The following is a 14,187-nucleotide window of genomic DNA, read 5'->3' as shown; positions in this document are numbered from 1 at the left end:
ATCACTCACACACACACTGCCCCTAAACCTACCCATCACTCACACACACACTGCCCCTAAACCTACCCATCACTCACACACACACTGCCCCTAAACCTACCCATCACTCACACACACACTGCCCCTAAACCTACCCATCACTCACACACACACTGCCCCTACCCCTAAACCTACCCATCACTCACATACACACTGCCCCTAAACCTACCCATCACTCACATACACACTGCCCCTAAACCTACCCATCACTCACATACACACTGCCCCTAAACCTACCCATCACTCACATACACACTGCCCCTAAACCTACCCATCACTCACACACACACTGCCCCTAAACCTACCCATCACTCACATACACACTGCCCCTAAACCTACCCATCACTCACACACACACTGCCCCTAAACCTACCCATCACTCACACACACACTGCCCCTAAACCTACCCATCACTCACACACACACTGCCCCTAAACCTACCCATCACTCACATACACACTGCCCCTAAACCTACCCATCACTCACACACACACACACACACTGCCCCTGCCCCTAAACCTACCCATCACTCACACACACACTGCCCCTAAACCTACCCATCACTCACATACACACTGCCCCTAAACCTACCCATCACTCACTCACACACACACACACACACACACACACTGCCCCTGCCCCTAAACCTACCCATCACAGGAAACATTCTGCATTTTTACTTTCTAATAAAAACTCATCCTGTGTGATTTATAAGCCTTTTGAAAAGTGGGGACATGGGTAATGTCCTCATATTTCACTCTCTCTTGTAATACCTGTGTCATAACCATGTCATTATACACATTTGTGTCCTCATATGTCACAAAAACATGCCCACACACAGTAATATAATTATTTTGCATAATGTATTACATTGGGAGATGGTTGGTGGTCATGGAAAAGCTGAAATATGATGATCTGATGCTCAAGAAACATTTATGATTATTATCAGTGTTGAAAACAGCTGCTTCATATTTCATATTTTAGGATTCTTTGATAAATAGAAAGTTCAAAAGAACAGCACTGATTTGAAATAGAATTGTTTGTAACTTTGTAAATGTGTTTACTGGCACTATTAAAGCGTCATTACTGAATACAAACGATAATTTCTTCTGGCAAACATTCTACTGACAAAAATATTTATTTTTGTCTTTTAATTTTGAAGTAAAATATAAGAAAATGTCTTTTGGATTTCACAAGATTGTCCGTTCCTCACTGATCGGTTCCCTGTGTTTAAGCCCGTCTGTGTGTGTGTGTGTGTGTGTGTGAGAGAGAGATCTGAACACATCTGCAGACTCTTTTGTGTGTGTGTGTGTGTGTGTGTGTGTGTGTGTGTGTGTGTGTGTGTGTGTGTGTGTGTGTGTGTGTTGGTTTGCTCTGCTGCTGTCGGCTGGAGACGGTTTGATGTGCCAGTCATGATGTCAGACGCTGACACGCTTCTGCTTTCAACAGGATCAGATCCGATTACAGCCGTACAGAAAACTCACAACTCCATATTCACACATTTAATATGATTAATAACGTTATCAACCGTTCAAAGTGCGCTGTGGCACTTTATGAATACCATGGTGTTTACATCCCGGTTCTTTACGGGATTACCATGTTTATAATAATTGATAATATAATGATAATTTCTGTTATTTGATTTGAGTAAAATATAAAAAATGCATTGTAATATATTAGCTTTATTTTTTCTTTTATTTCTATTATTATTTTTATTAGTGAATTTATTTGTATTTATTACATTAATGAATGTAATTATTTTATTTATTAGAATATGAAATGTCAGACGTATAATACTGATCCTCAGGTCTCTAATCTGCTGTATTGTAATAGTTTTAGTCCTGTATTGATTATTGTAAACCATGTTCATCTTCAGTTTGTGTTGTTTTGTAGATTTGGCGATGCAGCTCAACCAAGGCAAGTTTGAGTATAACGGCTCGTGTGGGTAAGTTAAGCTCATCTGCCGACTCAAATAACCTGAACATTTGTGATGCCTTGTGCTTGCTGTTAATCTAGTGTGCAGCTTCAGGAAAATTGCAGGAAACTGAAAATGTTTGCCATCAGATTAGAAGTAGGGTGCGTTTGACAGCTAGAAAGGCTGCGCTTGCATTCATTATTACTCAAGTTTTCTGACAGCTATTGCAATAATGAGCCATCAGCGGCTCACAAATGAAGCCGTTACTCTGACACGATCATCACCAGACAAAACCTCGCTCACAGAGAAACAATACAGCGCTCCAGATCGTCTGAAAGATCTCATTGATGGGGTCACTGCGTCAGAACGTCCTTTAGTGATTCGACTCCTTCTAAACTCCACACACTTGTCTTATGAAGACGCTTTCAAAATCTTAAACGCACCGAAGCAACTTTACTAACATTGCTCAATGCTTAATAACATCACATAACTGATTTAAAAGTTTCCAGATGATATTTATCAGTGATGAAACACTGCAGACCTGGATATAAATGAAAAAATATATATATATATAGAAAAGTAATTAAAAAATGCATTGTAATAAATTATTTTTATTTATTACATTTAATACATTTATTAACAAATTAAATCTTAAAAATTCGTAAACGCAACTGAAACAATTTACTAACATTGGCTTAATTCCATCATATACCATTAAAGGTGCACTATGCAACTTTCCGTCCACTAGAGGGCGCCTATTCTAAACAAAGGCGTAGTTTGATGAAGCCAAGTGTGAGCGCAGTATCTTGGGACATGTGGTCTTCACCTCACAGCCGGTGGAAAATAGGACTCGGGCAGAAATCACGTTCATGGATGCGGTTATTAACGTTACTGTAGTGTAAAGCAGAGCAGGGCCGAGTGTTGTGGGGCTGAGCACGGCTGCGGGAGCAATTGTTACACACACACACGGCTCGCGAGTACCAGGACTTTTATTATGACGGGACGGGACACAGTCGCCACTTCCGCTTTTTCTGGTCATGATTATAAGGTAAAGCAGCTCTGTTTATCATATTAGATATATTTAAGTGTGTTTAAAATGATGTTATGACGTTACTCTGTGTGTTCGCTCGGCGCTGCTGTGACATGTTCACACTGCTAAGAGTAAAGCGCTTCTGCAGAATAAAACCGAGGGTAGCGCAGATATGACGCGACTGACAGGTGACTCCCTCAAACACTATGCTGACACGTCCCGGTCCTTAGTTAAAATAGCAATTTTCTCACAATTTACAAATAGTTGGAAACATTTGGGATATTGTAAGTTCTCAACTGAACAAAATATATAACACTGACCTAGTGGTTTTTGGATATTTTACTACAAAAATACTACATAGTGCACCTTTAACTAATTTAAAAATACATAAAAATTGATTATAAATAATATTTATCCATCATGAGGAATGACGGATAAATCATTCTTCATGGTGTTTAGTTTGATTTTTGAGTTTAAAAAAAAATATTGTAATATATTAAGTTTATTTTTTATTTTGTTGTATTATGAAGTATTTAGTTATTATGAATATTATTGGAGTGAATTTATTTTTATTGGTTACATTAAAGGGATAGTTCAACCAAAAATGAAAATTAGATGTTTATCTGCTGACCCCCAGTGTATCCAACATGTAGGTGTGTCTGTTTCTTCAGCAGAACACAAATGAAGATTTTTAACTCAACCGTTGCGTTGCTGTGTCAATGGGTAACAAGTCTGAGAGCAAAACATACAAACAAAAAAAACATGCTTAGGCAACACACCCTGCTGCTTCTGACGACACATTGATGTCTTAAGACACTAACCGATCGGAAACACAACAGTATTTGTTAGAGGTCGACCGATTCATCGGATTTGCCGATTAATCGGCACCGATAGCTGATTGGTGGAGCAATCGGTTATCTGCAAAAATCAATACCGATAGTTTTTCCGGTTTGCGTCCGTTGTGGGAGCGGCTGAGAAGGCTGCTGTCATTACACAGTAGCTCAGAGCTCTGAGCCTCTAGAGGCCAAATAAAAAACTATCACTGTTTACATTAACACGTGAGGAGAGGACATGTGAAGCTCCGCGCTTCACAGCTCACGCTGCACAGAGCGCTGACACATCTGATGCGCGTTTAAAACACCAACAGAGAAACGGTATGAATACAGAACACTTCAGTACATGTTGCCAAATCATTATAAAGTAATTGATTTGTTGACTAGACGCTTTAGCAGGGGAAGAACAGCAGTATATGTACTTTGTCGTCGAGACTGACAGGACGCTAATATTAGCAGCAACGGTTACCTCAAGCATTTAAAAAGATGTAACTGAGAAACTTTGTTTGATGTGAGAAACTGTATCATGCATCCGACAGAAATATAAACGCATTAGACGTCAATACATGTGTTGTTATTTTGATAAGAGAACCGTTGTGTTCTAAAAAAGCGAACTGTTTGGATTTATATGAAATGATAACACTTAATATAATACAATAATATTCAATTTGTAACATTAAGTAAGGTTAATAAATGCTGTAGAAGTATTATTCATTGTTAGTTTTATCTGTTAACCTTTTTTATGCACTATGAACTAACATGAATGATTAAGGTAGAATTGTATTGCTCGAATATTAATACATGCTGTAAAATGTACATTACATAATGCATTTAGTTTATGTAAGCTAGCTAAATAAATACATCATTGCTAATAAATGGGATTTGCAGTCTGTTACCTGACATCTACATACATGTTTCTAGGTTATAGCTAGAAACATTTATTTGTAATATTTTAATGTTTTAGTTATTTTCTGTAGATTTTTTTTTCTGTTAGAACTCATTTTAATATTTTCATATTTACATATGAAATTTAACACATTTTCATGGTTCAGTACTTTTTAAAATTTCTTGTAATAAAGTTCAGCACTGCTTTTTTACCTGTTATTTTATGTATTATTATTATATTTTAATCTAGTATCTTTTTAAAAACTATCGGCCGATTAATCGGTTATCGGCAAGCGAGGCCCAACCTAGCTATCGGTATCGGTAAAATCCACTATCGGTCGACCTCTAGTATGTTATTTTTTTACCTCATATCCAGACGATCTAGTGTTCCCATCGGCTGTAACTTCTGTCTGGTGAGGTCAAACTGCCGTGATCATAGAAATATAATATATTATGTAGATGCCTCTTTTGACCGATCTGCGCAGGCCCTGATGAGTATTCAATATATGATCGCGCCAGTTTGACCTTACCAGACGGAAGTTACTGCCGATGGGAAAACTTGGTGAGACTCGTCGGGATACAAGTTAAAAAAATTACACAAATACTGTTGTGTTTCTCACAAACCGATCGCTTCATGTCTTAATAAATCAATGTGTCGTCAGGAGCAGCAGGGTTTTTGTGCACGTTGCCTAAGCATGTTTTTTTTGTTTGATGTTTTCCTCTCATAGACTTGTTACCCATTCACCCCATTATATGATCGTCACACAGGAACGGTTGAGTTAAAAATCTTCATTTGTGTTCTGCTGAAGAAACAGACACACCTACATGTTGGATGCACTGGGGGTCCGCAGATAAACATCTAATTTTCATTTTTTGGTGAACTATCCCTTTAATGCATTGAATTATTTAATTTATTAGCAAATTAAAGCTTAAAAACATCTTAAATGCACCGAATAATACATGGCATAATTACATCACATAACTGATTTAAAAGTTTCCAGATGATATTTATTATCAGTGATGAAACGCTGCAGAACTGCTGTGAGGAAAGTGTGTGTTGTTTGCACTCATTTGGTTGTCAGTGTTAATTTGCTGATGTGTGATCCGCGCCACGGCAGTGTGAAACGACACATTAATCAACACATTAATCTTGGCGATATCCATTAGCATTGTGTTCAGCGGTGTAAATGCGGGACATGCTGATAATGAACGGCTCCGGATTGGACTCTCACAGGTTTCTGCTGAAGCCGGACTTTATGCGCCGGCCGGACCGGATGTTCGACCCGTTCTCGGAGACACCGGTGGACGGAGTGATAGCAGCCACCTGCAGCGTTCAGGTGTGTGTGTGTGTGTGTGTCCAATGAGATCCAAACTAAGACCCTTTTACAGGCTTGCTGTGCTCATGGGAAATCACTTTAGAGAACACCAGAGGCCTGTTGCATGAAGGTAGGTTTAGAGTTGACAAATCCAGATAAATCCAGCTTGGTTTAGATACAATTTTAACCGTTTCTCAAAGTTTGGTATACAAGTTCTCTGTCAACTCAGGTTTAATCAAGAGTTAGTGATCAACTCTGAAGCACGTGCACCTGAAAGTGTGACACGTGTGGCAAACAACCAATCACAGTGTCCGTTTGATTCACTTCTCACAAGAGACGGCACAATTCACTTCTCTTCTAAAGATTGAGAGATCATTTTGATAATTATTAATTTTTTTTAATATATTTACAAGGCAGGAATAAACACTGCTGCGGCGAGAGTTTGAGAAGGCAATTTAAAGATGATCTGACTATATCAATGCATGATGTGAATCAAAGAAATATGCCTAATAATTATAGGTCACAAACAGCTCTAATGAATACACGTTGTTTAAAACAATTATGAATGCATGTATTATATTTATATTTCTATTTAGCTACTTGATTAATATCATATTTATATGAACATATTATATGAATTCAAAGTGATTATAATTCATATAATATAAATAATTAGCACCATAAGATGCACCATTTTTTTTCAAGTTTTTTCATTATAAACTTCTTTAATTTGGAACGAGAGAACAGGGTGTGTGGCTTTATTGCATCTTTACTTGAGGCTGATTGGTCCAGTTTGGACTTGCAATCTCTAACCCAGAATAAAACCTGCTCCTGAGCCGTGCAGTGTCAGTTACCATGGTGATAAACACTGATAAAAACCAATCCACCTTCTTGAGCCTGAAAAAAAACTGAGTTTGCTAAAACTATTTGTGCAACAGGCCACAGGTTTCCTTTCTGCTCTTGTCCGGAGTAAAACCGGAGTGCAGCTCCAGAGTGAATTGTTTTTGAGTCATTTATTTACAGTGATTCAGTTAGACTGATTAAATTATTCATTAGGCAATCTGTCTGAATATTGATTTATTTATTTAAATCCATTGAAATGTATTTATTTGAATTAGTTTAAATGTATTTACATTTATTTAAAAATATGTATTATTTTACTATTCTTTATCTTGTAATATTGAGCAATTTGAAAGGTTGTGGAAAAATCATGGACCCAGATCTAGAAATCCTTCGCATAACATCAGGCAGTTTGTCTGAATATTCATTTATTTTAAATAATCTCTTTTCATTTAATCAGTTAGACAGACTCAATGATTCATTAGTGAATTTGTCTGAATAAATATTTATTTAAATACATTGAAATGTATTTATTTAAACTATTTACTTAACTTATTTAATAATTTGTTACTATTGCTTTATTTAAAAAAAAAAATATATATATATACAGTAACTGTGAACAATTGGAAAGGTTGTGGAAACTCATGGACCCTGTTGGTGAAAAAGTCTTGGAATTCTTTTAGTTTGCTAAACTTTGACCCATTGCCTGAATAATAACACTTATGGTTTAATGACAGACATTTGAATAAAACCCAATTAGTGCTTCAGTAAGGCAGTGTTAATTATGTCAGATGTGACAGTAAGTGCTGAGCGTCTGCTGTTAGTATCAGAACATGCTCTGAAGGTCCAGCGTTTGTCCCTCAGGTGATTTCTGGACAGTTTTTGTCAGATAAGAAGATCGGCACGTACGTAGAGGTGGACATGTACGGGCTCCCCACGGACACCATTCGGAAAGAGTTTCGCACGAGGATGGTGATGAACAACGGGCTGAATCCGGTGTACAATGAGGAATCGTTTGTCTTCAGAAAGGTAACCTTTATTCCAGTGACGCCTTTGTCTCGATTATGTCACGTTATGTTCTTCCTCCCCTAAAGAGCTGAGGTGCTCATCCTTAATGATTCTTAAATTGTAGCTCAGAATACCAATGACATAATGACTTCCCATCATTATCTAGAATGTATAAGATGTGGAATTGTATAGTGAGCTTTAATTATATCTACATGAGCTGAATGGACTGGTTACTGTAGAGGTGTGCATTATGAAATCCGCTGAACGCTGCAGTATAATTATCCACGCTGAAGTGCTGTTATTTGATTAAACACACCAAGACCGTTTTTAAAGCATCTTTACGTACAAACCACAGTTCATCGGGATCCATAGAGTTGTTTAATATCTCATAGTCTCAATAGTCTCATTAATCATATGCTTTATGCTGATGATTTGGTGGTACTGTCTCCTTCCAGTGCTGGCCTGCAGCAACTTATCAGAATATCCTCTCAATATGGACTAATGTTTGATATAAAATTTAACTCCAAGAAGAGTGTGGTACTGATTGCCAGAACTAAGGAGGATATGAACTGTGTATATCCCTCTTTCTCATTGACTGGTGAACCATTAGAGGTTGTAAAGAAAGTTAAATATCTGGGGCATGTGATAAGAGATGATCTCTGTGATGATGATGATGTGCAGCGTCAGTGTGGAAAACTGTATGGGCAGGCAAACATGCTGGCACGCAAATTTCACATGTGCACACCTGATGTTAAAATCTCACTCTTCAAAACTTATTGCACTCCACTGTATACTGACCACCTGTGGTGTAACTTTAGTGAGTCGAAAATGAAAAAACTTCAAGTGGCTTATAATGATGCACTAAGAATTGTGCTTAAAATTCCTAGGTGGAGTAGTGCCAGTGTAGTGTTTGTGTCTAACAATGTGCCCACTTTTAATGCTGTTTTAAGAAATTTTATGTATAGATTTATGTGCAGACTGACAGAGTCTAAGAATTTCATCATTGTGTCCATAGTTGATGTTTCTAAGAGTGATACAAGGTACACATCTTGCTTTTGGAAATATTGGACCCGAAGTCTGTATATGTTTTAGAAATGACTCCTGATGTGCTCATTTAAAAAAAAAAAAAAAAATTGTATTTTTGTTTTATTTTTTATTATTATTATGTGTATTGTGTTGTCTTTATGGACCTATGTGTCTTGAATAAAAGTTGATATAATATGTGGAACAGAGCCATTAGATGTGATCCATAAAGCACGAACGTATTGCTGATCTTTAGAAGCCATCTGTTTTTCTGTAGATCTGATTATGATTATTTTTGATATAGTTCATTATTATTACATATAATAGTTCTATTTGTTTTGGGGGGAAAAAATATTTAAGATTTTATATAGTCACCCAAATTGTGTTCCCCTGAAAAAATAAGGGTGAATAAATAAAGGTAAAAATTTCGAGATGCAAGTTAAGAAAAAAAACGTATCATGCGCAGCTCAAAATCTTAGGCTTATTAGCCTATATTTATGTATGTACACTTATTTAGTTACATGCACATGAACTTTAATGCCATCCCATTGTTAATCCGTAGGGTTTAATATGGAGTCGGCCCACCCTTTGCAGCTCTAACAGCTTCAGCTCTTCTGGGAAGGCTTTCCTCAAGGTTTAGGAGTGTGTTTATGGGGATTTTTGCCCATTCTTCTAGAAGCTCATTTGTGAGGTCAGACACTGATGTTGGACGAGAAGGCCTGGCTCTCAGTCTCCGCTCTAATTCATCCCAAAGCTGTTCTATCGGGTTGAGCTCAGGACTCTGTGCAGGCCAGTCAAGTTCCTCCACACCAAACTCCTCATCCATGTCTTTATGAACCGACGCTTTGTGCACTGGAGCGCAGTCATGCTGGGACAGGAAGGGGCCGTCCCCAAGCTGTTCCCACAAAGTTGAGAGCATGAAATTGTCCAAAATGTCTTGGTATGCTGAAGCATTAAGAGTTCCTTTCATTGGAACTAAGGGGCCAAGCCCAACCCCTGAGAAACAACCCCACACCATATTCCCCCTCCACCAAGCTTTACACTTGGCACAGTGCAGTCAAGCAAGTCCTGTTCTCCTGGCAAACGCCAAACCCAGACTCGTCCATCAGATTATCAGACAGAAGCGTGATTGGTCACTCCAGAGAACACGTCTCACTGCTCTAGAGTCCAGTGGCGGCTGCTTTACTCCACTGCATCCCACGCTTTACATTGCTCTTGGTGATGTAAGGCTTGGATGAGCTGCTCGGCAATGGAAACCTATTGAAAGCTGTTGACTCTGCAGAAAGTTGGTGACTTCTGCTCACTGTGACCCTCAGCATGCGCTGACCCCGCTCTGTGATTTTATGTGGCCTAACACTTCATGACTGAGTTGCTGTTGTTCCCAATTTTTTTCCACTTTGTTATAATCCCACTAACAGTTGAGTGTGGAATATTTAGTGGTGAGGAAATGTCATGAATGGACTTATTGCACAGGTGTCAGCCTATCACGGTACCACGCTTGAGTTCACTGAGCTCCTGAGAGCGACCCATTCTCTCACTAATGTGTGTAGAAGCGTCTGCAGGCCTAGTGCTTGATTTATACACTTGTGGCCATGAAGTGATTGAACACCTGAACTCAATGATTAGGAGGGGTGTCCCAATACTTTTGGCAAAATAGTGTATTTGCAAACTGTTACAGAGCTGTTTATTGCTATACATATTGAATCTTTTTTTGGGTGAAGCTGTCATTTTATTTTTTAAGTTTATTTAACATTCTAGGTCACCATCTCTTTGTTTTTTCTTTTGAAACTCCTTCCTGTAAGTCAAAAACACCAGCAGAGTAAATAACACGCAAACCCCTCGATCCCACAGGTAATCCTCCCAGACCTCGCCGTGCTCCGGGTGGCCGTGCACGATGACAACGGTAAGCTGATCGGACAGCGTATTCTCCCGCTGGACGGACTGCAGTCTGGTTACAGGCACATCTCCCTACGAAATGAGTACAACAAACCTCTGTCTCTGGCCACCGTCTTCTGCAACATTATCCTCAAAACATACGTGCCCGACGGATTCGGAGGTTAGCAGACTTGAACATGATGAAAGCAAGTTCAGTGAGTTTCATCACAAGTCTTTACACTGCGATATATTTTCATTTCAGCTATTGTAGATGCCCTGTCTGATCCCAAAAAGTTCTTATCCATCTGTGAGAAAAGAACGGACCAAATGAGAGCTATGGGCATTGAGACGGTGAGCATCTGTATCATTAATGCACACAACCTTGAGAAGTCTCCTTTACTTTAATCAGTTCTTGCTGAACTGTACCAATCGACTGCTATCATGAAAATTTCAGCATTAAAGTGATTCAATAGCACAAAGATATTCCTGGTATTCACCAGGCATCGCTGCTGCTCAGGTTTTTCATACTAGTGCATTTGTTTGACACACATGTTGGCTACTTAATTTTACATGCACATAATTTTTTTTTCAAATGTATAACACTTGCTTCAGATAATGCAGAATCCAGTCATTTATTTTCCCTCCATGCTGTGAAGGAGAATGATTATAATAGGATAATGAATTCTGGTTGTTTGTTCAGTCAGATATTGCGGAAGTGCCGAATGACAGCTGGATGGGGAATAAGAAACGGAGGGTGAATCCGGCCGCGGTGACGCCGCAGAAGGACTCAGACAAACCGAGAGCTGCACTGGGACAAAACATGCTCACCTGTTCCAATGAGGGTAAATATAAAAGTAAAAACCGTGTAGAGATCTGCATGGGCAGAAACACATGATGCAAATAACACCCTGTGTAGGAGAAATAAAAATACACTAATGAGTGAGGAATAGTAGAGCTATAAACTGAATGTGGAGAGCACATCAGATAATTTGATCAAATTTTGATTTAATTTATATATATATATATTATTTTAAATAATGAATCTAATGCAATGACATTCAGATATGAGGTGTGGCATATGTGTACAAACGCATACATGAATACATAATATATACATTTACGTATATATAATATATAAATTTACATTTATGCATTTGGCAGATGCTTTTATCCAAAGCGACTTACATTGCATTCAAGGTACACATTTTTTTTTTCTTTATTGTCAATTCTTGCTTTCCCTGGGAATCAAACCCATGACCTTGGCGTTGCAAGCACCATGCTCTACTCATTGAGCTACAGGAAATATGTATATACATATTTACATTTATACATTAAGCAAACACTTTAATTCGAAGCTACTCGTAAATAAGGAATACAACAAGCAACAATTTCATATGTATAATGGAAAATGTATATTTTACCATGTAAAAAAACCCTCATCTTTTGTGTAGTCGTCATAAAATAGCATTAATAACTGATTTTACTTCAGTTCTTTGTCATATTCCTGAGTGAATTAGGATGACTGAATTGATGAATTATAAATTATATATATATACCTGGCCAAATTTGCCCATTGGCCTCTGTCCATCATGGCCTCCTAATAATCCCCATATCCTGATTGGCTTCATCACTCGGTCTCCTCTCCGCCATAAGCTGGTGTGTGGTGAGCGTTCTGGCGCAAAATGGCTGCCTTCGCATCATCCAGGTGGATGCTGCACATTGGTGGTGGCTGAGGAGATTCCCCCCTTCTATATGTAAAGCGCTTTGAGTGCCTAGAAAAGCTCTATATAAATTTAATGAATTATATATATATATATATATATATATATATATATATATATATATATATATATATATATATATATATATATATATATATATATATATATATATATATATATACATACATACATACATATATACATTCACATAGTGGGTACGGAAAGTATTTAGACCCCCTTAAATTTTTCACTCTGTTATATTGCAGCCATTTGCTAAAACCAATTAAGTTCATTTTTTTCTCATTAATGCAGTTAGTTACACACAGCACACCATATTGACAGAAAAACACACAATTGTTGACATTTTTGCAGATTTATTAAAAAAGAAAAACTGAAATATCACATGATTCTAAGTATTCAGACCCTTTGCTCAGTATTTAGTAGAAGCACCCTTCTGATCTAATACAGCCATGAGTCTTTCTGGGAAAGATGCAACACGTTTTTCACTCCTGGATTTGGGGATCCTCTGCCATTCCTCCTTGCAGATCCTCTCCAGTTCTGTCAGGTGGGATGATAAACGTTGGTGGACAGCCATTTTCAGGTCTCTCTAGAGATGCTCAATTGGGTTTAAGACAGGGCTCTGGTTGGGCCATTCAAGAACAGTCACGGAGTTGTTGTTAAGCCACTCCTTCATTAAGTTTTTAATATGGGCATTTTTCTTACACAAACGCATCGATTCGCTTCAGGCTAATTTCACTTTAGCCATCTGGAGCATGTTATTTGACAGAGAGCTGCATTTTTTTATGGACTTCAAAAACATTGCTATAACCAACTGCAATTATAATATTAATATATTAATATAATAATCAAGACATTATTTCATGTCTAATTTACTTGAGACAAGTATCAGTTTAATAAGAGGGATGCTTATTACTCCGCTTCGCGTAGGGGTCCTGATCACCCTGGCAGGGTTTATTCTGCGATAACAACGGGCTGGGTGTACATTATCCCTTACATAACAGTGGCCATTTACTGACTAGCCTTAAAACAGGTCATTCAGGGCAGAGAGTCAGAACAACGGTTGAAAATAATCACTTTTCTGCATTTTCTTTTTGCAAAAAAAACTTTGAACATCAAGGAACATATTACATTTAAAAAAAAAAAAAAAAAAAAAATATATATATATATATATATATATATATATATATATATATATATATATATATATATATATATATATATATATATATATATATATATATATATATATATATTTGTTTTTAATGATCCATGTTGTGACTCCTTTATGCATTTCAAATAATTAGCTTGTTTTGTCATGTAGACTGTGATTTTTCTGTCTGGTACTGTTGTTGCTTGTCAGATTGAGATATAGCTCCAGTGGGATCTTGGGTAGAAGCTCAGGCAGACTAAAGACTTTGACACTGACATCAAAAAGCAATCCAAGACTGTCCTACGGCGAAAAACATATCTTTTGCAATCCCTGAAATTCCCAAAGGCGAAATTGTTGCAAAAACCATACATTATGCATCCGTCTTAAAAGACCGCACAGAGCACACAGCTCAGGATCAGTTCATTTGCATTAATATGTTTTGTGATTCTAGATGCATCAGTGCTTACACCTCATCTGACCATCGATGACCTACAGCAAACCAAGGTAACGACCCCAATGAGACGTTTCTGT

The 14,187-nt window shown here is 37.7% G+C and overlaps 1 protein-coding gene across 3 annotated transcripts in view; it reads left to right on the top strand.

Moving 5' to 3' along the window:
• Window positions 1-14,187, top strand: part of plcb4a (phospholipase C, beta 4a) — an 87,992-nt gene that overhangs the window by 49,271 nt on the left and 24,534 nt on the right. For all 3 annotated transcript variants that reach the window (XR_010907994.1, XM_067454920.1, XM_067454919.1), the window contains exons 22-28: window positions 1,933-1,984; window positions 5,937-6,039; window positions 7,723-7,887; window positions 10,741-10,945; window positions 11,027-11,115; window positions 11,465-11,606; window positions 14,108-14,160. Coding sequence is in view for 2 of the 3 variants with exons in the window: in XM_067454920.1 (XP_067311021.1) it covers window positions 1,933-1,984; window positions 5,937-6,039; window positions 7,723-7,887; window positions 10,741-10,945; window positions 11,027-11,115; window positions 11,465-11,606; window positions 14,108-14,160 (809 nt within the window). In the remaining variant the exon portion in view is untranslated. The remainder of the gene's footprint in view (window positions 1-1,932; window positions 1,985-5,936; window positions 6,040-7,722; window positions 7,888-10,740; window positions 10,946-11,026; window positions 11,116-11,464; window positions 11,607-14,107; window positions 14,161-14,187) is intronic.

The sequence above is a fragment of the Pseudorasbora parva genome, chromosome 10 (genome assembly GCF_024679245.1).
Source record: "Pseudorasbora parva isolate DD20220531a chromosome 10, ASM2467924v1, whole genome shotgun sequence".
Lineage (NCBI taxonomy): Eukaryota > Metazoa > Chordata > Actinopteri > Cypriniformes > Gobionidae > Pseudorasbora > Pseudorasbora parva.
Note: the sequence above shows the minus strand (reverse complement) of the source record. Positions and strands in the feature narration are given on the sequence as shown.